At 41.4% G+C, this 25,895-nt stretch overlaps 1 protein-coding gene across 1 annotated transcript; it reads right to left on the reverse strand.

Moving 5' to 3' along the window:
* Window positions 1-610: 610 nt before the first annotated feature.
* sh3rf2 (SH3 domain containing ring finger 2) lies at window positions 611-25,882 on the reverse strand. Its single transcript, XM_061787328.1, has 11 exons — window positions 25,748-25,882; window positions 23,803-24,180; window positions 14,722-15,015; window positions 12,751-12,846; window positions 11,480-11,869; window positions 5,774-5,892; window positions 4,398-4,568; window positions 3,954-4,228; window positions 3,559-3,875; window positions 2,860-3,164; window positions 611-2,747 (listed from the first exon to the last, which is right to left on the reverse strand). The coding sequence occupies exons 2-11, from the start codon at window positions 24,136-24,138 to the stop codon at window positions 2,567-2,569; spliced, it is 2,484 nt and encodes an 827-aa protein (XP_061643312.1). The 5' UTR covers window positions 24,139-24,180; window positions 25,748-25,882; the 3' UTR covers window positions 611-2,566.
* Window positions 25,883-25,895: the final 13 nt, after the last annotated feature.

Genomic DNA, 25,895 nt, shown 5'->3' on the forward strand with positions numbered 1-25,895 from the left:
CCAACCTTCAAGTTGTACTAAATTTGGTCTCCAAACATACTCTTAATGCGTCCTCGCTGTCGTTGAACAATAAGTCTAAAGGTTTCTAAGTAAAATAAAATGACGAACCTTCATCTGTTTCATCACTCCCAATGTCAAATACGTCCAGGATTTTAAGCATTAAAGGTCAAATGTACATACTCGAATACGTTTTAGCAGTTTCAGTTCCCTTAGTTTTACACGTGAGTACCACAAAGGATGACACCACGCCTTGGTGCGTCTTCACGACTATCACCATGGCAACGCACAAACCATGAAGATGTATTTATGTCAGAACATACGTACAAGTCTTTAATCACATAATCTACACATTTTAACTGTTGTGTTTTTTATTATGATGTAAATGTCTGCTAACTGGTGTCTGTGCAATATTGTTTCACACAATAGTTGGAATAATCTTTAGAAGCAGCAAGTAGGTAAACATATGTCACATTAAAAGTATTAGTATTTAGAATGTGTTATCTGTGAATGACTTTCCAATACTGTTAATTCAACATAATGCCTTTGTTTTTTTTTGTATTCCTGTTTGTTAGTTTACCTTCACCAATCAACCCCCTTAAGCGAGACATAATTATTGTCTTAGGTAGTTTATTGTCACAGAGGAAGTATAGATATTTGACTTCACATAATTAGATTGTCTTGTCTTTGTAGGTTTTGACAAAGGCACTCACCTACAGTCCCCTCCAAAAGTATTGGAACAACAAGCTCAATTCCTTTGTTTATGTTGTATACTGAAGACATTTGGGTTTCAGCTCAAAAGATGAATATGAGACAAAAGTTCAGAATTGCAGCTTTTATTTCATGGACAGACAGACTGAACAGAGCACCTTTTGTTGGAAACCACCCACCTTTCAAGTGAGCAAAATTATTGGAACAGGCATGATTAAATTAACTTAACTTGAATAACTTAATATTTGGTGGCATAACCCTTACTTGCAATAACTGCATCAAACCTGCAACCAGTTGACTTCACCAGACAACAGTCTTTCTTTATTTGAAATGCTTTTTCCAGGCCTTTACTGCAGCCTCTTTCAGTTCTTGTTTGTTTCTAGGGGTTTCTCCCTTCAGTCTCTTCTTCAGGAGGTAAAATGCATGCTCTATTGGGTTAAGGTCCGGTGATCGACTTGGCCAGTCTGAGACCTTCCACTTTCTCCCCCTGATGAAGTCCTTAGTTGTCTTTGCAGTGTGTTTTGGGTCACTGTCTTGTTGCATGATGAAGCTTCTCACCATTAGTTTGGATGCATTTCTCTGTAAATTGTCAGACAAAATTGTTTTGTAGACTTCAGAATTCATTCTGCTGCTACCATCATGAGTTACATCACTAATGACTAGAGAGCCCGTTCCAGAAGCAGCCATGCAAGCCCAAGGGATGACATTACCTCCATCATGCTTCACAGATGAGCTTGCGTGTTTTTGATCATAATCAGATCATTTTTCTTTCTCCATCCTTTGGCCTTTCCATCACTTTGCTATAGGTTAATCTTTGTCTCATCAATCCATAAAACTTTGTTCCAAAACTTTTGTGGCTCATCTCTGTACTTCTTTGCAAAATCCAATCTGGCCTTCCGATTCTTTTTGCTGATGAGTGGTTGGCATCTTGTGGTATGGCCTGTATATTTGTTCTCTCAAAGTCTTCTTCGAACAGTGTATTGTGAAACATTCACCCCTGCCCTGTGGAGGTTGGCAGACCATTTTGTCTGGCAATTTAATGAAAAATGCATCCAAACTAATTGGGAGGAGGTTCATCATGCAACAAAACAATGAGCCAAAACACACTGCCAACACAACAAAGGTCTTCATCAGGGGGGAAAAGTGCAAGGTCTTGGACTGGCCAAGTCAATCACCGGACCTTAACCCAATAGAGCATGCATTTTACCTCCTGAAGATGAGACTGAAGGGAAAAAAAACAGAAATAAATAAGAACTGAAAGAGCTGCAGTAAAGGCCTGGAAAAGCATTTCAAAAGAAGAAAGCAACAGTCTGAAATCAACGGGTTGCAGGCTTGATGCAGTTATTGCAAGTAAGGGTAATGCCACCAAATAAGTTACTCACTTATAGTTAATTTAATCATGTCTGTTCCAATACTTTTGCTAACTTGAAAAGTGGGTGGCTTCAAACAAAAGTGCTCTGTCCTGAGTTGTTTACCACTTCTAGATGTAAACACCATGAAATGAAAGCTGGAATTCTGAACTTTGGTCTCATATTCATCTTTTGATCTAAAACCCAAATGTCTTCAGTGTACAACAAAAACAAATGAATCGACCTTGCTGTTTCAATACTTTGGGAGGGGACTGTATGTACTGTATGTAACATGGGCAGTAACAGGGTAACCGCCGTTTGGTGGGTTTATGTGCAAATCCTCAGTAGAAGAGACATACAGTACATGCTCATACACTGAAGAAACACAAAATATCGATTTTAATATGAACCCGGGGCAAAAATAAACTCCATCATGGAAATCTCTTTTGGCAATTTCAACTGCTGGATCTCGACAAAGGGTTTCAAAAATATATTAATTGCAATAAGAGTCAAGTTAGCCTCTCCAGAGCGTGAAGAATACTACAGTGAAACAGGCCCGTCTGGCCGCTGGTCTCCTGAGTAACCAGGAGACGGCCGTCAGGTCGAGGTCTGTGGACCAGGACTAGCTCTCCTTGAAGCAGACTGAGCTCAGAGTCTGTCTGGGCTAGATGTGTTGAAGTCACTCTGTGTCTGAGGGGAGGAAAAAAACAAAAACAAAGCAAAACAAAACAGTGAACCTTTCTGTGCAGAAGTCATTAAACAATGAAACCTTTGTGAATGGTTGTTCCAATTCCCAAACTACCTGGTGGGGCTGAACTGAGCTGACAAAGCTGATAGCGACGGCTGCAATGACATTGGTTTTTGTGAGTTTGAGTTTAGATCCGAGAGAACAGTTTCCATGCCTTTCCTGACAGTTGGATCTTTTCCGTCTTTGAGAAGGATTCCAGGTCCGTCTCTTCCCAAGGTGAGTGATGGTGCCCATACTTCTAGTGGGAGAGGTGCTGGGGCAAAATTGGACGGAACCTGGCTTCCTGAAGACCAGGAGGAGGTCCGACGCCGTGGAGGTGGGGGATCTTCATCTGTGAGGAAGCGCACCGACTTGGCAGGCTGCAGACAACCAGGACATGAAAGGAAACAATTCATATTGGCAATGTAACCAAAATCAAAGAAGAAGAAAAAAACTAAACTGTAAGTGTTACACTATGCTGTCAGTGGAAAACATTTTTACAGTTTGTTCAAGACTGGATTTATCTGACTTTTTGCTCGGTTGCTGTTCACACAGAGATCATTTTATTTTCAGAGGTGGTTTTAGAGTTGTAACACAGCTGAGACGACAGCTGTACACATTTTAATACTGATAAAAATATATACTATTTGCTTTGACACAGACAAATTGAAATAAGTAGATCAGGATAAAATTGTGTCCAGTCGCTACATGAGAAACCACTCTAGTGGATGTGACAAGATGAGTGACTACAATATAACTTCATTTGAACACTACCTTGTCTGCAGTGCTCTTGTGTGAATCAGGTCTGACAAGAATTGAGTGAGGACCACTGGACAGATGCCGCTCATGGTGATAACCCCCTGCCTCATGTGAGGAGGTGAAGTCCCTGTCTTTCGACGGTAGGGCAGCAGAGAGCGCTGTCGGCTCACTCATCCAGCCTGGTGGTCTTCCAGAGTTGGCTAGAATTCCGCCGTTTTTCTTCCTCTGCAGGGCAGGCGAGTAGCCGGATGCCTGAACTTGTGCAAAGTGCTCCGAGTTGGAGGTTACATTCAAATTGGATGAATGGTTGAAAGGGTTGGATGCTGATAAACCTATTCAAAAGGATCATTTAGGAGACATTATTACACAATAATGGTGAAAATTAGGAGATGCACTGGTTGTTCATTCACCTCTGTGTGGGTTAAAGAGTCGCCTCACTGTCTCCCAACCTGGTGAGCTCCCGTAGAAGGATGATTTTCCAGCACCTGTGGATGACATTGCGTGCTGTGCTCCATTTGGCACATGTGAGACCTGTCCTGCTGAGTACAGTGCTCCATCAGTATTTACCCTATCAGGAGCAAGGACCACAGCAGGATTCCGAGCAGCTGTGTGCTTCTTTGCCACTGCTGGATTGTGCTGTGATGATGCGCTTGCCGCTTTGGTCTCCAGGAGTCTGGCTGACGTTCTGCAGTGAGACACAGAAGGATAAAGTTATCCACACTTTAAACTGAGAATCTTTTATATAACTCTATACGTGTGATACATTTTGCATTTTTAATGATTAAACATATTCCTGCCCACACAAATGCACTGCATCTTGACACATAGTGCCGTTAGGGATTGTGACCTTTCACCTGAGCACAGGAGTGATGTAGTTGCTGGGCAGGATGCCCACTTTGCCCGTTCGGAGAGACAACCCACGCAGCCATCCTTCTTTGAACTTTCCGTACACTCCCACCATCTCCCCTTTCCTCAGCTCAAGCTCCTCTGGGCGTTGCGGCTTATAGGAGTACAGCACAGCACACCTAAGGGGTGAGGTAGCCCATGCTATTATTACAACATAATGGAAGCTAGTGTGTGTATTCTAAATGTCCGTAACTTGTTTAGACAGTTAACATCTCAAGCTGAAATAGTCTATGGTCAAACCAATTAGAATTCGACCAATGTTTTGGGGAAAAATACTAGAAGTCTCACAGAGCTTCAAGGCATTTGCATTGCTGTCATGGGTGACATTATTAGAAAATCTTGCAAGCCCTCAGTTCTGAGCATCAAATCATTAACTGGGAGACTTATTTGTCTTTTTATAGCCTTTTCTCAACACTTGTTTCAAAAGAATAAGGTGAAGAACCGAAGAAATTGAGTATAATGGAAGATACATTATTCAAAGATTATGACCATTGTCACCACTGTTATGGTCAAGGTTAAGTCTCGTTTTTTGTTTTGGCAGTGGCTAAATCTTTGTCATTGTTTTACGTGTTAATAGTAAGAGTTGTTAACCTTTATACTTGCATAATTGTTAAATGTTAAAATTGTTAAAAAGCCGAAATGAGTTTCCTCCACAGGGTGTCCGGGCTCTCTCTTAGTGATAGGGTGAGAAGCTCGGTCATCCGGGAGGATCTCAGAGTAGAGCCGTTGCTCCTTCACATCGAGAGGAGCCAGATGAGGTGGCTGGGGCATCTGATTCGGATGCCTCCCAGACGCCTTCCTGGTGAGGTGTTCCGGGCACGTCCCACCGGGAGGAGACCCCGGGAACGACCCAGGACACGCTGGCGAGACTACATCCTTTGGCTAGCCTGGGAACACCTCAGGATCCCCCCGAAAGAGATGGATGAAGTTACTGGGGAAAGGGAAGTCTGGGCGTCCCTGCTAAAGCTACTCCCCCCGCGACCCGAGCTGCTAAAGCTACTCCCCCCGCGACCCGACCTCGGATAAGCGGTAGAAGATGGATGGATGGATGGATAATTGTTAAATGTTTGTGAACTGGACCATCCGCCAACATCCCCCGGACTCATGGCTGTGGTGTCCTTGAGCAAGACACTGATACCCCGAAATGCTGCCCACTGCTCCAGTGTGTTCCACTAACATGTGTATGTGTTCACTGTGATGGGTTAAATGCAGAGAACAAATTTCGTGTGCATGCATGCAAGTTCATGACAATAAAAGATGATTCTTCTTCTTCTTCTACAGTTAAATGTTTTATAATGAGGAGAGTTTTTGTTCATGGACTCACACACTGATTGAGAGCTGCTGCGTATTGGAGTTTTTGCTGTCTGCAGAAGAGGAAGAAATTTGGGGATTTGACAGAGCCATCGAGATGTTGGGTGGAGCCTTGTTGGCCATCTTGTCACTCTGTAACAAAATGGAGGAAAAACGATCAACATGAATTTAAGGAGGATGGTTGAACTTTTGAACCACAGCACACTCAGAACAAAATAGTCATGGTGGTGTTGGGGAATTCCAAGAGTTCACTTGAGGATCTTTTCCATAGCATATCAAAACACAGTCACCGGCCACAACATTACGTACAGCTGCTCAATCTAATGACACCCAATGCAAAAGTGGAAACAAAAATTGCTTCTTGACACCATCAGATGTATTTCATTTAACTTTTACTATCGTGCTCTATTAAAGCATCATACTGAAAGTAATTTCTAATATTTTGCTTCTCTTCTGAAGCTATACAAATAAATGGGGGGAAAACAATAATGCACCTCTCTGTATTGTGTAGTTTTACACCCCACGCATATTACAACCAAAAAAAAACAACCTCCCTCAAGAGCAAGCATTATCATCTTTCAAAATGCCAAATTTCTGATACAGTTCTTATACCGGACCTCATTCGATTGCGCAGGTATACCTTAAGTTGTGGCCGGAAAGTGTACGATCAAGCCATTGATTCATTTAATTTGGGCTACTCCAAGTGCTCTTTATAAAACTGAGAAATATTCCCTGTCATGGCTTCAGTGCAAGCTTCATGCCATTTAAAGCACACCTAGTGCTTAAAGAATTAATAGTGCCCAGTGAAGCAAGAGGTTCCCTTTATAGCAGGTGCCTGGGATCCTGAGGCTCTGTGACCATTAGGCTGCATTGCATATACTGTACAGTTACATTCCACGCTCGCACGAAACATAAAGAAAGCTATAATTAACATGATTCAAGACATCACTATTACCTAGAAGTCCTTTGTGAAAAGCAGAGCTGAGAGGCATACATGCAAAAAGGAGATAAAAGGCATCGAGTATGTCCTGAAGACATTTGAGCTTTCACATGATGGATGTAAATCTCAGGCATATGTTTAAAGTACATGATTTAGCAATGCTATTTTTACTAGTAAGACAGTTACATGTGAACAAACACCTGATATAATGACGGTAATTAATCATTTCTCACAGCATTAACTCCTTGCAAGAAATAACAGCAAGAGAAAAAGCACAACACTGCATTCTTTATGTATTCAATTATTTAAGTCTTTTCACTCCTCTGTGTCCATCTTCTATTCTTGGTCTGTGTTTTTTTTTTTTCCAGATACAAAGAGGGCATCTTACTCAAGCAGCAGTCACGCAATTGCCGCATGCAATGACCCAGCAGTGTCATATAATTTACAAGGAGAGAGAAACTATTGGATGAGTATGGGACTTCTAAATCAGGGGAGGCTTTTTCCAATCACAGGCCATTTCAGCCTGTATAAAGTCTTTTGAGGTTCATACTAAATGTATTTAAAAAACAATGCAACAATCAAACATATTTAATATATATTATGAGCATTTGTGTTTTTTTAAAGGTTTGGGGGCTTTCATATGTTCTCACGGGCTGTATTTGGTCCATGGCCAATAGGTCCCCACTAATTGAATAATTCAACCAGCTATCAATTAAAAGGCATTATGGGACTAGGAAAACCAGTCAGTACAAAACTCAATTGAAACCACCCCTAATATTTTCAGGAGTGGAAGGTAAACTGAAATAATCTGGTTGCACAAGTGTGCACACACTCTTTAAACTGGGGAAGTGGCTGTGTTCAGAATTAATCAGTCACATTTAAACATGTTACATGGGAATCAGCACGCTCCTGTGACTATGCAAATACCAATACCAATACCACTGGCTGGTAATGAATCTGTTCACAATTCTCTCCACCTTGTCTAAGGCCCCAGTTCCAGCTGAAGAAAAACAGCCCAATGCATGATTTTGCAACCACCATGCTTCACTGTAGTTATGGGGTTCTTTTAGTGATGAGCAGTGTTGTTTGCGCCACACATACCTTTTGGAGTAATGGCCAAAAAGTTGCACCTCGGTTTCATCAGACCATAACACATTTTCCCACATGCATTTTGGAGGTTTCACGTGTTGTTGTTTTTTGTTTAAATTTTTTGTTCTTTGTATTTGTATTGTATTATATTTGGATTTTTTTGTTCTTTGTAGGACAAGCTTCCACGCTACCCCATAGCCCAGACATACGAATAAGACGGGAGATTGTTGTCACACATACAAACCTTCCATCAGAGTTGATGTAAATAAAAACAGAATACAATGATTTACAAATCCTTTTCAACCTATATATAATTGAATACACTAAAAAGAGAAGATATTTAAATTTTAAAATCTTTTCTGATTTTGAATTTGATGCCCGTGTTGCAGCATCAACACGTTCCAAAGAAAGCTTGGACACGGGTAACTAAAGGCTGGGAAAGTTGAGGAATGCTCAAAAAAAAAAAAAACCTGTTTGGAGCATTCCACAGGTGAAAAGGTCAACTGGAAACAGGTGAGTGTCATGATTAGATATAAAAGGAGCATTCCTAAAAGGCTCAGTTGTTCAAAAGCAAGGATTGAGTGAGGTTCACCACTTTCTAAACAATTTTGTGAGCAAACAGTCCAACAGGTAAGCCGTGGCCCAATGATCATCGACTGCCACCGTGGGGGACCTAGGTTCAAGACCCCGACTTGACCATCCGCCAACATCCCCCGGACTCACGGCTGTGGTGTCCTTGAGCAAGAAACTAATACCCCGAAATGCTCCCCGGTCGCTTCAGCTGCCACCTGCTCCAGTGTGTTCCACGAACATGTGTATGTGTTCACTGTGATGGGTAAAATGCAGAGAGCAAATTTCGTGTGCATGCATGCATGCATGTTCATGACAATAAAGGTGATTCTTCTTCTTCTTCAACATACACTTGCAAGGAATTTAGGGATTCCTGATCTGTCTCCCATTGAAAATGTGTACGCCAACAGAGACCCTAGACTGTTGACCAACTGAAGGTGTACATAAAGCGAGAACAGGAAAGAATTAGTCCTACACAACATCCCAACTTCTTTGGAATTCGGGTTTTTACTAAACAGCCAGTACTTGCTAGAAATACCTACAGCTCCTTCAAAGCTGCTGTCAGCCTCTTGGCAGCTTCTATGTCCAAACCTCGTTTTGTGATCCATTCATTCATTCATTTGCCATACCGCTTAACCTCACTAGGGTCACGGGGGTGCTAAAGCGTTTCCCAGCTAACTCTGGTAGAGAGCCAGGATACATCTTGAACTGGTCGCCAGCCAATCGCAGGGCACATATAAACAACCATTCGCACTCACATTCACACCAACGGGCAATTTAGAGTCTTCAATCAACCTACCACTAAGGCTTTGAAATCATGAAAAGTAAGGCCCTTCCTCGAGCTGCAGGACTGTGTGGACGTCTTTACCTTTGAACGAGATGTCTCCCCAGTTATAAAAGGATGTCCACGATTGAGCAACCACAATCTCAGTTTATTTTTACCTTCTCTCTCAAGAATTTTTTTATTTTTTCCCCCCAATTGAGTTGTACAGGTTATAGGTCACTTAATGGTGGAAAAACTTGAAATTATCTTGTTCTAATTTTTTTTATATAACAAAAAAACATTTGAACAGGGGTGTGTAAGCATTTTATTTCTACAAAATATTTTCACACGGGAAATTTGCTTCATCCTCAGTTAGCTGAAACTTGAGAGCATCATGTTTCAGGACAGACTTCTTTAAAGAAAGTAGGGCTTGTCTTCTATTACTAGCCCACTGATGTGAGAGTGGATGTTACCTGCTTAGTGAAGAGGAAGGAGTTTTACAGCAGTGGGGGGAGAGAGTGAGATGGGAGTCTGTTATATAACAAATTTCACCAGTGACTCATCATCATCAGCATGAGAGATAAGCAGACACACCGAGGGACTCTCTGAGCCTCCTACACGCTGAATCTACAGTATCTTTTATTTTTCCTCATCTTCCTACTTACTTGCCTTTACATAGTTCACAAATCTTGTTTTCATTCTTTCTTCCCAAGCTGAAACCCCTATTTTTTTAAATACCATTCTTCTCTTTCTTATTTTTGATCTCACTTTCAGACCTTCATGAGGTATGTTTTTTTTTTTGCGCTGACATTTATAATTGCAGGGCAGAGCAGTGAAACTTCAACTAAATCAAAGGAAATCATTATCTCAGGAAGCAGGGCACTTGGCGGAAAGTTATGCTCTGAAAACCTTGCAGAGGCTTTTATGTTGCTACTGCATAACCTTACTGTGACTCTGTGCAGTTTCCTCATTAAGTGGTGTCCCACGCCCACAAAAAAATTCAAAACCGATAGTCAGCACATAAGTAACATTCACATGTGTCCTTTTAAGTTTGTATGCTGAGGTGATCAGATCATAACATATCCAGTGTACATTTGACCTTCCCTTGCCCATTCCAAAATGTCCTTGTCTCGTTTGGGATACAATCCAAATTGTTAGCCAGAGGTCCACATCACCCATCCATCATTCTGTCACGTGAACCTGTTTTGACTATCTATCCCTGTTATTAGCCCTGAGAAATGAAATTATGCATTCACTGTACACTATAGGAGGTACATAATTGCAATGCGATGCAACAGCTGCATCAAAGAAATGATGCCTTTATAAAGACAGCAATGCTCTTATGATTTGACAGTATGTTCTCTTAGTGTGGGTGTATGTTTCTAATACTTTGCCCTTATGATTAAGCCGAATGACACAAATAGAAATGGCAGAATCAGCTGTCAGTGTGATGAAAAGCAGTTCTACACCACTGCAAACTACAAAAACAGTTGAAGAAATTTTTTTTTATTTTAAGCCACTTTTTAAGCAGGTATGTTTTTCTTGCAACCATAATATACTTTTACAATATGAACATTTGAACTGATTTAACATGAATTTGTTTAATTAATTCCCCCTTCATGTCTTGAATTTCTGATTCCAGTTGAGTGGTTTTGATGTAAAAGTTTGGTTTCAATGGACTTAATACAGTTTTTCTCTAGTGCATGTGAGCACAGAATCACTCAAATGTGATCTTTCAAAAAGGCAGCTCATTTGATGCAGCTCTTGTATTGAAATCAGGTGTGCCTAATGTTGTGGCCGTTGAGTGCATGTATTTACAGGAAATCCAAAGAGTGGGAAACTGATGGGATGTTAACATTTTATAGACCTTTTATTTTTTTTTATGCATTTTTCTCAAGGGCCTTATAATGTTTTGGTTTGTAGAATTACAACTTTCCTGTGATGATTAGGCTGTGTTTTTGTTGGAAGGAAAAAGACTCTCGTCCACCTCTGAGAAGAATCTCTGGCTCAGGTCCCGGGACTCTTAATTACAAACATTTGAAAAGTTTCAGTCCAACCCAGCAGTTTTCATTCTTAGCCCTTTTCACATGTGTTTTGTCTTAATAGGAGACAATCATGCAGAGGCTAACATCAGGGCAGCTCCCCTCAGTTTTCATTCCTTGAGCCTTACGGCAGTGGTCCCCACCCTGAGCCCCTGAGCACAAACAGATTTTTTCAAATGAAAACATCGATCAGTTTAGAGTAACCACCACTTTTTTCAGCCACGTTTTGATTCATCTCAAGCACACCTAACTGCAAGAAAATTGAAGACCAAATAACAATGAGATACTAAGACAAAATCAAGGCATGCGACTCACCAGTAACAGGTGTCTGTGCGGGCCGTCAGAGTGGCGCCGAACTCGCTGAGAGTAATCGCGCGACGGATGCGCGTGTCCACGGGCAGGGGGTCGCACGGAGGAGCGGTGTGACTGTCGCTGGAGGTCAAAGCCGTTGATGTTTGCCTCCACAGCAGGTGTGCGGGAAAAGTTGCTGCTGCTGGGACTCGGCTGTTTGCACGGGTTGGAGGGGGCCACAGGGCTGGCAAGAGGAGTTTTTGCAGGAACTTGTGTGACTCTCGGGTTTGTGGTCGTATTGGATGCCTCTGGGCCCTTGTCTTTGCTCCTGCTCCCCGTCCGATTCTGATATTCTGCTGAGTCACTCCTCCGTCGACTCTTTCCCTCCAATAGTTTGGTTGCCACCGAGTTTAGCTGGGAAAGATAGATGCAGAAAAGAAAAGTGATGTCCGCTCCCTACAGCCCGTATATTTAAACAAGGAAAGCCTCTCAAAGTCTACCTGTCACTAGCACCTGACAGGCTGAGTGCTGAGCAGAGAAGCAGCTGTCTAAACATAGTTGCTCATCACTCCACTCACCCACTCCAACTTGTTGGACAGGCAGGCAGGAAGATAAGTAGCAGCCAGTAAGCCTGGAAGGATCGACTGGCGCTGAGAGAATAGCGGGAGGCAAGGTGAAATATAGAGCGTCACAGACAGGCACGGCTGGGTTAATGCTTTCACTCACCACAGTGATGTGCTGTTATGCCATCCGAGCAGAGAAAGCATTACTGTGTCTTCACGCCTGGCTGCACAGCACAAGGAGAGGGAAGAGGAGGATGAAAGAGTCCAGAGGTAGAAAAGATGGGAAGACTGCTGAGGCGGAGCTTGAGGAGAAAGATACGGAGGAGTAAGACAGGGAGAGGAACAAAAAGGGGTGGGAAAATAAGTGAGGAAAGATGTGAGATAACATGAAAGAGGCAAGTGAGGGAACTCAGATGCCAACATGCTGAGGTAACCCCACCGCATGAACAAGCAATGTGTCCCAGTGTGGAGCAGGTTTATTCCCGGAGTCAGGAAACTCAAACGAAAACAAATGACAGTCAGTCAGCTAAGCCAGCTCTGCGAACCTAACTAAAGAGCATCTGCACACACAGCAGGGCTTCAAAATGAGCTCTCTATCCTCAACATTTTGCAGCCACTGAGTGGCACTTGGGGATGAATCCAAAGCTTTGCATGGAAAAAAGAGAGGAAACTGGAACTGCCCTGGAATTCATTGCATCTACAGATGGCATGTACCATGAGGAGAGAACTCACCTCTGTAAACTGTAGAGGGCAAATTCCTATCCTGTCGCCCAGTTTGGCTTCAATCCAGTGTTCATCCACCCGTCTGATAACAGTGAGAATGTCGCCCTGCAGAACACGAACACACGTGAGGAAACTTAAATGGAGGCAAAAGTTACAAAGAGGCGAGATGTGACACTGTTGGAAATTAAATGACAGCTCAGTGTTTTATGCTATGATTAGAGCCTGGGTACTCATGAGGAATTAACTCTCTGTGTCTCTTTGAAGGCCAGAGCCTGTTCTGCGAACAACCTCGCCTCTATAAAAAAAAAAAAAACATCTCCATTAAAAAATAAAATAAAAAAATAAAAAAATAAGGAAAGCGAGGCAAGCAGCAAGTGCTTTAATGGAAAGCATACAGCAATGGAGCCCTTACATAACTCGCTCAGAAATCCTTCAGACCGCAATGAATGCTGCGAAACAGTGAAAAGAGCAAAATGAAAAAAAATAACCATGGCTATTATGTTTTAGCACCAGAAGCAACTTCCTTTGCTCAGCATGATGTAAGAAGCCAAAGGAGAGACCAAAAATCTGGTGAGAGACCACAGTGAGCTCACTTACCTGTCAGAAAAAGGACATTGTGTCAAGTCAAAGGAATCTAAAAGTATATTTGTTATCTTCTTTTGGAAGGCAAAATCCTGAGTAGCTAGAACCAAGGTACCACGGTTCAAACCCCATGATAATGTTTGTACAGTGGTACCTCGAAATTGAGGAGGTTATTAACGGCCCGAAAGAAAAAAAACAGCTGTTTCAAGAGGGCAGTTATGAGGGTGAAAAGTGTCCTGTAAATCCTGATTCCTGGGACATTTTGAGTACACACAATTTATTAAGAGTACAATTTTAAATTGTGAAAAATATTGCATTATTTAATTCAACTCAGTTCAGAGGGTAAGGTGGGGCGAGACCATTTAAAGATTTAAAAACAAATAAATATATCTTAAAATTAACTCCAAAATGCACAGGAAGGCAATGAAGGGAGGCCAGAACTGGAGTTGCGTGCGTCCTCCTACGAGCGCCAGTTAGGAGGAGAGTAGCAGCATTTTGACCCAACAGTAATGTAGCCGAGCTGTAACGAAGACATGAATTACTGTTGTTCTTTTGTTTGAACATGTTTTTATTGCAGTGGTTATTTGTATATGTATGGTAGTTAAAAATGCACAAATGGTAACTAAGAACTTGCCATTTTCTATAGCACTTGTTCTCATTAGGATGGTGAGGTGAGCTGAAGCCTTTCCCAGCTGACTTTGAGGGCAAGAGGTTACATATACCCTGGCCTGGTCACCAGCCAATTGGCAGCCTACACAACCTTAACTGTTTTATAACGCTGACAGTTTATTCCTGGAATGGTGAAATTTCATCCAGCCATCTATTTTCTACTTTGCTGGTTCTCATTAGGTTCGCGGCCTATCCCAGCTGCGGGTCAATTGTACAGTATATAAACTGTTCACAACTAGGTTAGGCTATAATTTAAAATAAAAACTTAATTTGTTTTTCGTTGTTTGGATGATGATGGCGATTGAAAAACATTTTTAATCAACATTTAAATACATGCAAGTTCCTAAAAGATTATTAAAAAAATAGGTTTATATACCTGTACAGGGAGGAATACACTTCAGTGTTCAAAAGTTCATTAATCCTCACTTTGTCAGAATACTTGGGGCCTGATTTACTAAAGGTTTCCATGTGCAAAAATGGGCGTGAACCTGAATGCTCATACACATAGACGTGGAAGTTGATCTACTGACTGGGCGCAACCAGGATTGCGTCTGCCAAAAACGCTAAATTTCCAATGGGATTCCCAATTTCTATTTGGGATCTTAGTAAATCAGGCCCTTCGTGTTTATTATTGATGTTAGAACACTGATACTGCATCATCACAAGCATTTCCCAAGACTTGAGATCCTCTGTACGTGTTTAGGTAGGACTGTGAGACACATACCGTACCTTATGGAAGCTAAGACAAGCATCGCTGGTCTCCACGTTCATCTCATTGGGACTAAAGTCACACAGTGTGCGGCAGAGAGCCAGCGACTGCTGGTGGAGCAGTGATTGAGGCGTCTGGGGGGCAGCATGCAGCATGCCGGCAGAGACAGATGTGCCACTATTGTCACTAATGTGTCTGTGGAGCCAGTCCTCGCTCGGTGTCGCTCTGTGTTTCGGCACAATGCTGTTAACAGGGGAGAGAATAAGCTCTCCTTCTGAATCATCTTGGCTATGGATTGAAGTTCTTGAAGAAACCTGAGGAACAGAAGAACATCACCCACAGGCTTATTTGAGCTAACATGGATTACATAGTGCTGTTAACATCTTTGTTTCTAGTATGCTACAGTATGTCTTGTCATTAAGTCCCCCTCCAGAAGGTTAACAATGCTTTTTTCATGTCTTTTTCACATTACATTGTGACTATGTACTGTATATACACCTTTTGAATGCAATGAAAATGAGGATGATTAAAAAATTCATTATTTGCCAGGCATCTGGCTCTGTTTTGTCACAATAATAAGCCGGTATTGTCAAGCAAAGAGCTATCTGCAGGTGGCTATACATACTCTATATAGGCGAGGCCTAGTAAATGACATCATGGCTGGACCACTGTATAAGCACAGCTCATGCACATGCTTCTCTTGCATCTATGAACATTCTGTATGGTGCTGTACCATTTGATCATGTACCAGTGTTGCTATGACAATAAATGTTGAGAATATACCTAATTTATCAAGTCATAGAAATAGTATCAACACAGGAACATTGGACTGGTCAACCCTTTGTGAGGAAGACCGCTTAGCTTACTATACTAAGACAGATAGGTTGTGACGTGAAATCATTCTACCAAGAGATACTATGGTGCGTAACCAGACGGAGTGTGAAAATGTATGTTTTAAGAAATCTGCCAAATGTATGATGACACTGTAAAACCTTTGCATAAAAGCAGTATGTGCTTTCACAAATGCAAAAATAAGACACAATGTCAAGCCTTGATGGGATAAATATGTGGCAGGATATCACGTTGCGGCTTATGAAGCCATTAGGACTTGGGCTATAGCAGGTCGACCAAAACCAGGGTGTTTCCGTATCCATGACGCTAAATTCAACCTGTCCACATGTCATCAGGTGGCTGATAATGGATTTGTCTTACAGCGCTGATATCACTACATCTGTACAATGGAGAGCTTGGGCATTAAATGTGTTCATCAATCTATTCAGAGCAGTTTTCATACATTAAAATGAAACACTAAGCGCTTTATAGAGATAAAAACAGAATTAAAAACAGCAATACAACCCACCCCTCCCATCCCCACATATAAACGCATAACACACCCAAACGAACTCACGAACCCCCGCACAGCACCTATTGATTAATAGTGTAGAGAAATGGCAAGGAAAAGGATTCAGGTGAGGAAAGACAACCTGTGGGAGCCATCCTCAGAGAGAGGTGCCACAGCCTACAGCCACAGTGGATGCCACCAAAGAGACCAACATGACCCGGGTAGACCGAGATGGACTCTCCACATTGTGCAGAGCCCTCGAGTCACCGGGCCCGGGGAAACTGCAGGATGACATCCCCACAGTTATGGAGACTCTCATGAGAAGACATTGAAGTTCAACTTAAAAAGTTAAAAAAACTAAAAGACAATAGGAGAGTATTAAAAAAATAATAATAATAAAAAAAACTGAAGGACACAAAAAATACAAAATAGGATAAAAAAATAAATTTATAAATACGTAATAAATAAATAAGAAATCAGTTAAAAGCTAAGGCAAACACGCCCTGTGGTCTATGTCACCAAACAAGCGGCTGATATCTGCAGTAATCGTAGATGAGAGATGGTCTTTTTGGGAGGACCAGAGAGCGGACAGACTCTGGCTATGCTCTTAAGATGGTAAAAACCTATCTTAGTTAAATTTTTGATGTGTGGAATAAAATTAAGCTCAGAGTCGAGAACGAAGCCCAGGTTCTTTACACACTGTGATGGTTTCAAATATTCTAGTTTCGTTAACAGTTTCTCTCTCTTGCCTTCAGGAAGAATAACTAAAACCTCTTCTTTGTCCTGGTTGAGCTGTCGGAAATTAATTGCAATCTATGACTTAATATCTCAAATACAATTAAGATAATGCAAGATACAAGTATGCTACTCGTTTTATTTGTAAAAATGAGCAGACTTGGAGGGCTGACTCTATGGCTAAGAAACTTAAGCAACAATGCCACTGACTTTTGGAGAGAAGTGAAGGGAGAGACCAATTATCGGTGACAACATGGCAGGAGAGACCGATTATCTGTGACAACATGGCAACAGCCTTTATTTATTTATTTTTTAAATAAATCCAATGGCCGATAAGAAATCTACCGTATTTAAAACTGGGTAAACTTCAGGGAAGTTCTTATTTATTTACATTTTCAGTTAACTTAAGACGTTGGGAACTCCCTGCACTTTTTGTTTTTGTTTGTTGAAATGATAAGTGAAAGAAACATTTCAGTTACAGTGAAATTTTGGAAAACTTAACTGTAGAAAACTAAGTTTTCATTTAACTTTATAAGACATTCTCCTAAGCCTGAGCGATCCCTGCACTTTTTATTAGAATTTTAAAACAAATGTCTATTGTCTAAGATTCTAAAAAAAAAAACTTTAACGTTTACCAAGTTTGAAAAGCTATTCACTAAATATATGCTAAAAGGCCTTTAAACAAAGTATACAAGCTTGTATTGTTCAAAATTTTGACACCAATAAATAATAAATAAAAGGGGAAAACCTTTTACTTCAAAAATGAATATCGTTTCCAAATATTGGTTATCGGCTTCTTTAACTGCTAATAATCGGTATCACCCTGAAAAATGATATCGGTCTATTGCTAGTTCTTAATAATTATCATCATCACAATGCCTCAAAGATGTTTGAAAAGAGTTCTGATGAATGATGTGACACAGATTTTGCTTTTAAAGGCTTTCTGTAGGTGCATGGTGACATCGTGTGACACAGGTAGACTTTGATGTGTATGCCTAGCGGGCGCCTTGGTCGTATCCTTTTAATCGATAACACCCTGATAAATTTTCATCATATCGATTGAACATAATTTTGGGGTGCTAGCTGTTGTGTTCATGTGACAGTGTAATGTTGTAATGATAGCAATAAGGTACAAAACCAACTTGAACAAAGCTATAGTTTTGTTTTTTCCATGAAAATTTTATTTTGGAGGTTGGGGGGATTCCACCCCACAGTAAAGATATATAAAATATGACAAAATACTGCCACTTAAAATCACTTTGTTGTTAGTAAAATATGGTCTGGTTCTTGTATGATGCTTCATAGTAAATATTTATTTTCTAATACTTGATACAGCCTTGCTGTGGCTGCATATTTTTACCTTCTTGTTTTTATATTATGCATCTTGTTTGTCTATGCCTGGATATTGAGTCTGTAATAATAAAGCAACTGATACTGTATTCCAATTCACGGGAACCCATGTTCATTTCTCACAGCGCTAAAAAAGGTAACTGTAAGGTTACTTTTAAAAACATGCTAGTTACATGTACAAATAAAAAAAATGTCATGAAGATGCATGAATAATAGGGATGAGGCTATTTGGCTCAGGTCCAAGGGTTGTCGTCCAGCAAGAGCAAAGTTGCGAAGTGTAAAATTGTAGGAAAAAAATTTAATGTGAAAGAGCAAATAATTTGAATGTAGAACACACTTCTCAATTTACAGTGTTAAGTGATAAAACTAGAAAACAGATGCTAATGGAAGCTTAAGTCAGAAAAATACAGTGGAACCTCTAAAGTCGAACACAGTAGGTTCTGTGATTCTGGTTGTCATTGACTTAAGTTTTTTTTTTTAGTCAATTATTACTAAATAAATTGTCAAGCTTACTTAGACAGAATTATTTTCTTTGAAGGTTTGAAGTCCACATTGAGAGGAGCCAGATGAGGTGGCTGGGGCATTTGATTTGGACGCCTCCCGGACGCCTCCCTGGTGTGGTGTTCCGGACACGTCCCACCGGAAGGACACCCTGGGGACGACCCAGGACACGGTGGAGAGACTACATCCGGTAGAGCTGGATGAAGTGGCTGGGGAGAAGGAAGTCTGGGCGTCCCTGCTAAAGCTACTGCCCCCACGACCCGACCTCGGCTAAGCAGTAGAAAATGGATTGATGGATGGATGGGCTGTGCACTGGCATGGGAGCTCACTGGCACTAAAAGGTAAGTGAGCCTAGATGGAAGGGTTTGAAAAGGATCACTTTAGAAGTGGTAGATTGGTAGATTATACAAATACAGTAATGCACTGCAAATTCCGAGGTAGGCAGGGCCAAATCTTGGAGCATCCATCGTCATACTGTTTATAAGCCTAATTCATAGCACAACTGTCAATGTTGTATTTACTCACCATACAAATATTAATGCTCACAGCCCACTTTATGAGATAATATTATGTTTATCTTAAGCTTAATGAGAGAGGCAAATATTAGAAATGTTATCTTTGCAAAGGCAGAATCTTACATCAGTGAAATAAATCATCCACAGCCTACTTTCACAAAATAATACTGTAGACACGCTATTTCCTTTTAATGCAGCATCTGAAGACAACTTAATAGGAGATCAGCTGAATAAAGATACAAAGACACCTGCTTCCTTTTTTCTCTCAGGCAGAGCGGGCTTGTCATGACCAGGTTGATGTTATTTTAAAATCAACTACACTAAAATTACATTTTGTGAAGCCTGGTCCGATGGAGAGGATAAGTAGAATAGGTTGTATAACCCTGTTCTGAACTGCAGCTTGTCTCCAGCGTCTAAATAGCAATACGATCACAAACTCCCCCCTCCTGAACTCAGGCGAGCTTTTTGAACTTTCACTGAACCGAGGTTGAGGATTTAGAAGCAGACTTGTGAACACTGAATGGTTTAAATGATGTACAATTGAAAGGGCCTCTCTCTGCATTTCTTATATCCTCAATTGAGACAAATCGATAAGCATGATGAGTGACTCAAACAATACGGAGCTCTTTGTTGATCTAATGATGGGTTTCAGTTCAAGTTTGATTTAAAACTTCTTTAAATACATTTTCTCTTACAAAAAAAACAGACTACTACTAGGCTTGTACAATTTTTAATTCAACCAACGTTATCTGAAAAACCAAACAAAACAAAATTTTGAGTTCCAACGGCCAACATCAGCATACCTCACAAGACCTCAGTTCAGCGAACATCATTGGCGTATTATTTGCCGTGTTTTTTGCTTCTTTTTTTTTTTTTGCTACATTTTTTTTCCAAAAGGAAATGAAGAGGAAAGAGAATATACACCACAAGTTACCTGAAGAGGACTAACAGTAAAAGTAGCCAGACTCACTGTAGCACTTGCTATGACAGTTAAGTGTTATCTCATAGTTTTTGTAATGAACCGTGTTTAACTTTTAAAAGCCAAGCAAGGCTGGAGAGGAGACACTGGCGGGAATGTGCATGAGATTTAGCCCACTGGTTGTCATTATAACAAAAGCCGGACTCACCAATGGTCCAGCAGTACGTATCACAGGATAAGGGCTTGTGCATTGCATTAGACAGATCCTTCCCTAAAACGAGCCAGTTTCACCATCGCAAGAAATATGCTGTAAAAATGTGTCTATCATATGTGGTCCTTGGGGAATTTTGATGGAAAAATTACATGTTATTAAGACACCTGTGAAATGATATAAACTGTGGAAAGAAAAACCTAAAAACAAAACAGTAGGCTTTTGTTTGCTAGAGGGCTTCTCTTAACAGTTGTGCAGTATAACGCTGGCTTTTAATTCAGGGGTGAAACTTCAAGCTAAGGAAACTGCCAACGACATGTCAGACTCTAAATAAGCTAAGATAATGATTTTTATTTTTACCATTTGCTCTAAAACTAACATTGTCTGATCATTTCAAGTATAAGACTAAAAAGGAGGAAAAGAACTGCATAAACAACTATAGCCGTTTTCACACTGCATTCCCAGTAAATCATAGCTGTAACTGTAGAGGCGGGATTTATTCGCCTGTACCATTCAGACAGAACTCGCCGAAGCACAATATTTCATCCATCCATCCGTCCATTCTCTACACCACTTATCCGAATCAGTGTCACGAGGCGCTGGAGCCTATCCCAGCTTACTTCGGGCGAAAGGCAGACTACACCCTGAACTGGTCGCCAGTCAGTCGCAGGGCACATATATAGAGAGAGACAACCATTCAGACTCATGTTCACACCGTCACTGGGTGGGACATGAACCCATGCTGCCTGCACCAAATGAGCACCGAAAGTACCGCTGCACCATCAGTGACTACAGCAGGACATTTCTGTGTCCAAAGTGCATGTTCACACGGCCCTATTAATATACATCGTAACTGGATGCTTTGGCGAGGGCCATGACAATTGCTTTCAATACAAAGGCACGTGGCCAGCGAGTCTCTGTTCTTAAACTTTGCATTCGGATTACAAGCTGGCAACATTGCCCTTTTGTTGTTATGCCGGACACAGGGAAATTCCCAGATTGCCTTCAACACCCTTGTCCCGTATTAATAGCTTATCCACAGGACAGCAAACTGGGGGAAAAAGCAGTAAAAAAGCCGGCTCACAATGCCAGTGCCAAAGAAGCTAATGTGAAGAGGGATGCTTGTGAGAATGTCCCGACTAGTTATGACAGACCACAAAATAAGGTAATGAAAGGTCACTTTAGCCATGACAGAAATGCTGTTCTCACTATGGTAAGCCAGTCAACTATTATCATCAGCATCAACATTTTGAAGCTGATAGTCAAACGTAAAATGACTATGTATTGTTGCTTTAATTGTTGAAGCTCCATTTGACAAAATTACTGTAGCTTCTTCTGAAGACAGTGTCAGAGGTCAGTGAAAGGTTCTCAATGTACCAACTCATTTAAAGAAACCTTATCCCCTGAGACTTGAGAAGCCCTTGATTCACAATTTGCCTGGGGAAATAATTTGATAGTTCAGATCGTGTTTGGGCTGTGACATGTCAGGTAATCTTACTCAACTCCTGTGTCTTTCGTGTGCATAAACCCACTTAGCGGTGAGCAAGATCAGACTTTGACATTGTGGAAGAATACCCACAGTGACGCAAAATTCATTTACAATTTGGGATCATACAGAATAGTCCTCCCGAATGGACATTTGGCAAAGGAGCACTATGTTAAAACATACTATTGTGTGTATTGAGTGACTGGAATTTGGGTTGTATAGAATGACAATAGATGCCAAATATTGCAGCACACAAGTATAAAGAACTATATTGACCATAATGGGGTTCGTGAGAAACAATAGCAAGTCAGGTGACTCTTACCAGCTCCGACAATTTGACTAGTGTCAGCATTCTTGACAAAAAACCTAATCTTTGTTGGATCATCTCAGTTCTTAAAAATATATTTTACTAGTAATGCTTTTGGGCCCAAAAGTGCATTTTCAGTTTCGGACCAAAACTTTTGTTACCGAAATAAAACGGCTGAAATAGTGTGGTGTTATGGTTATGGTGTTATGAGACAAGCAAAAATTGCAGCCAGCGTGTGGTCATGTACAGTACACTACTGTAAAGAAAAAAACAAAATTAAGTCACCAAAAAAAAAAAAAAAAAAAAAAAGAAACGGCACATCCACATTCGCCCAACCTCCCTGCTGTCCGCTGTTTGCATTGGGAAATGCTTGTTGCACACTATTTTGCATCACCCCAGCTACCTACAATTTAGTTAACGCAGCAAAATACGATGCAGAGGAGCGGAGGGGAACGTTTGCTTCGCATCGTGCGTAAATGCAGCATAAGTCAGTAATCATCACCTCCTTGGCAGCGAATATGCTACACTTCTGACAAGTATCGTTATCATGAAGTGAGGGTGAGGAGTAATTAACAGGAGAAAGACAAAGAAGCCATGCTAATTGCAAAGCTATCGTGACAGGAAGTCACAAAAACACCAAAATAAGTCATTGGGTGTTACAGTACATTTGTCACAAATGTTTGGCTGGGACGTTTAAAACGCCTGCCAAATTTGAATGAAGGAAAAAAATAATAATAATAAAAATAAATAAATAAATCGATCCATCAATCCATTTTCTGTACTACTTTTCCTCACTGGTGTCGTGCTGGAGCTTATCCCAGCTAACTGCAGGCGAGAAACGGGGTAGACCCTGAACTGGTCGCCAGCCAATTGCAGGGCACACAAACAACAAATCATTCGCACTCACATTCACACCTACGGGCAATTTAGAGTCTTCAATCAACCTACCACTAAGGCTTTGAAATCATGAAAAATAAGACTCGTCCTCGAGGTGCAGGACCGTGTGGACGTCTCCGCTGAAAGTGCTGGAAAAGAGCCATAGTCAACTACTGACTGAATAACGTGCCGCTGCGGTTATGGTTAATAAACAGTTAACGTTCCCGTGCTGAATGTCTCTGTGTGTGCGTGTGTGTGTGGGCGTGTGTGTGCGTGTGCGTGCGTGTGTGTGAATGTGTATGTGAGGACCCACACACAACAAGTCAGAGTGAGGTGCTGAGATTTTAAACAGCGTCACCGCGGTCAAGTGAGCTTTTTCCCTCCTTAACTCGTTAGCTTGCGGGCTAGCGTATGTAAAAAAAACAAAAAAACAGTTAACTCATTGTTTCCTTTCCCTGTGTCTGTGTTGTGTGGATCTACGGACGGCACACGGAGCAATGCTGTGGAGTGTTGGACGGAGCCAACGCCGGTGCGCCGCAGGTCCGCGAGCCCACTAGCAGCTAATACATACTAGCCGGGTTGCTAGTAGCAAGCCACTTCGCAGTGGAGCCGTTCAACTTGCCGTCGGTTCACTGCGTGAGACCCGCAAAATAACTATTGTGTCCATTTTATTTATCGAACGATAAGTCGATATAGTAATTATCGTGACAGGCCTACCCACCGGTGTTACACGCCTACAGAATCACTGTGAAGTTGGGGTACATCCGAATTGCCTCATTTTATATTTCATGTCATTAGACGGACATTTCCCAGTTTTCCCAAATGCAGCACTGGTAGAGAGACACACACACACACTCACGTCTTTGTGGCCTTGATGCTCTTTGTGACCCTCCCTGACAGTCTGACTGCTCCTGGCAAAGGGCACAGCGTAGCGCGAGTCCCGGCTAGGCCCCGCTGACCCCTGTAAACCATCCAGTAGCCGGACCAGCAGGATGTTCGCAGGTAGCTCATCCACTGTCCGAGCCCTGGCGGGAGTTCTACACTCCGGGCAGATCAACTGCGAGTGCGCCGCTTCCTGCCTCAGCAAGCAGGCCTTACAGAACATGTGCTGGCAGGGCAGCACCTTGGCTGATGCATCCAGCTGCTCCGAACACAGAGGGCACTCCAGCAAGGCCATTAGGGAGAGCGCCTCCATTTGTGTGGGGACTGGAGCTTCTTGATCACTTAATCCACCATACTGAAAGATAGGGGAGAGAGATATTAGCACAGGTGGTGACTCGAGACGAACTTAGGTCGACAATTTTAGGACTTGGGACTTGCTTGGCTAAAACTTTTGAAAGACCCTACTTGACTTGGTATTCATGACATGTTTTGCCTGTTTACATTTTAAAATCTGCATTTTGAAGGTAGTGTTCCATTTGTTTTGGTTTAAAAAGGGGAAAAAAATTTACGCTGCGCGAACCTGGCAACCCAGCAGTGTGATATATATGATGTTGAGTGCAGAGGCCACCACATGAAACATCATGGAGGAAACTACAAATATAATTGGATTCGAGGATTTTGTTTTGTATGTTGGCATTAAGTTAGCAGACCTTCAATAGATTTTGTGTTTTTTATGTTTTATTAGCATGAAGCAAGCACTTAACCTCTTATTTGGAGCGCTGTGCGAGTGAGTCTTCTTTTAGTTTCTTTAAAGTGGTTATACGGTAGTCTCCCATTCCTTGACAACGAGAGGGAACAGGTGCTAATGAATCATTGTGTTTTATTCAATTTAAATGTGTTTAAACAGTGTGCTTTACTTGAAACTGTTTTTTGCTTCTTCTTACTATTGCACATGTACATTAGTATTGAAGGACAAAATATACTGCTGCCTTATATTTGTTTTGTTTTCTTTTTTTAATTTTATAAAAAACAATCTCGTGTTGAATTGTTCAAGAAAAAAATTTATGGTATGTGACTTACTTTTAACATCTTATATCTAGGGGTGGGAGAAAGCCACATGCAGTACAGTGAACCCTTGTTTATTGCGGGGAAAACATTCCAGATCCATCCGCGATATAGATAGTGACGTCATGCACTGCCATGTTGGAGGTCAACGCATTGTTATGTTCTGGTGCCAACCACATACTGATCACGTGATCGAAAACAATCTACAGAGACACTTATTTTATTTTTTTTTTACATATATTTTTACACACACACACACACACACACTTTAAATACACTTAATAAAGTATTCCGTAGCGCCTGTTTTCACTCTCTCGCTGTCAAGGTATGAGGGAGGAAGTATAACATAACTTTGGGGAAAGAAAAAGACTCACTCCCACAGCTCTCCAAATAAGAGACGAAGTGCTTGCTTCAAGCCGTTTGTCACTACCAGTTGAAGATGCCCGTAAAACTGACACACACAATAAAGGAAAATTAAACATTGTTCATGCATTCATTTTACATTCTCCAACTAAGACTTGCACATACGTGACTTAGTCCCACCTTTGCTGACATTAGTGTCAAACAAAACAGCTAATCTCGTTAAAGACAGTGAAGGTTTTGTTCCTGTCACGAACCCCAGTTCATAAGACCCCTGGGTTGGAGCTGTCACGTTTAAAAAATAACAAAAAAATTAAATAAGGCGTTTTCTGTTGTTGTTTTTTTAACTTGTTACTTGCATGGTCACATCATGGGGCACAAACAGTACCCGCTGACACACGGACATGTCAGCTCACCTGACCAGTTAAAGTGGCTACACGGACACGAGCTGCAGATTTTTGTTTGAACAGCGCAGACTGACAACATTCACAACTTACACGCTCGTCCCCAGGCTGCCAAACCAACTCCCAACTGTATGGGAAAGTTTTTCTCCTCCTCCGCCGCCGCCATGACGTCCTCCCGTTCGGCGCGGCTAATGGCGACCACGATGCACCTGAGCAGCGTGGAAGCAAACGTTTACAAGCA

This window comes from Phyllopteryx taeniolatus, chromosome 10 (genome assembly GCF_024500385.1).
Source record: "Phyllopteryx taeniolatus isolate TA_2022b chromosome 10, UOR_Ptae_1.2, whole genome shotgun sequence".
In the NCBI taxonomy this organism is placed as follows: Eukaryota; Metazoa; Chordata; class Actinopteri; order Syngnathiformes; family Syngnathidae; genus Phyllopteryx; species Phyllopteryx taeniolatus.

Coding starts and splice junctions, on each gene's coding strand:
- sh3rf2 (XM_061787328.1), bottom strand. CDS start 24,138: ATGGAGGCGCTCTCCCTAATGGCCTTGCTGGAGTGCCCTCTGTGTTCG. Junction 15,016..23,802: donor AGCATCAAGGCCACAAAGAC/GTGAGTGTGTGT, acceptor TCTGTTCCTCAG/GTTTCTTCAAGAACTTCAAT. Junction 3,876..3,953: donor ACTCTTTAACCCACACAGAG/GTGAATGAACAA, acceptor CCTTTTGAATAG/GTTTATCAGCATCCAACCCT.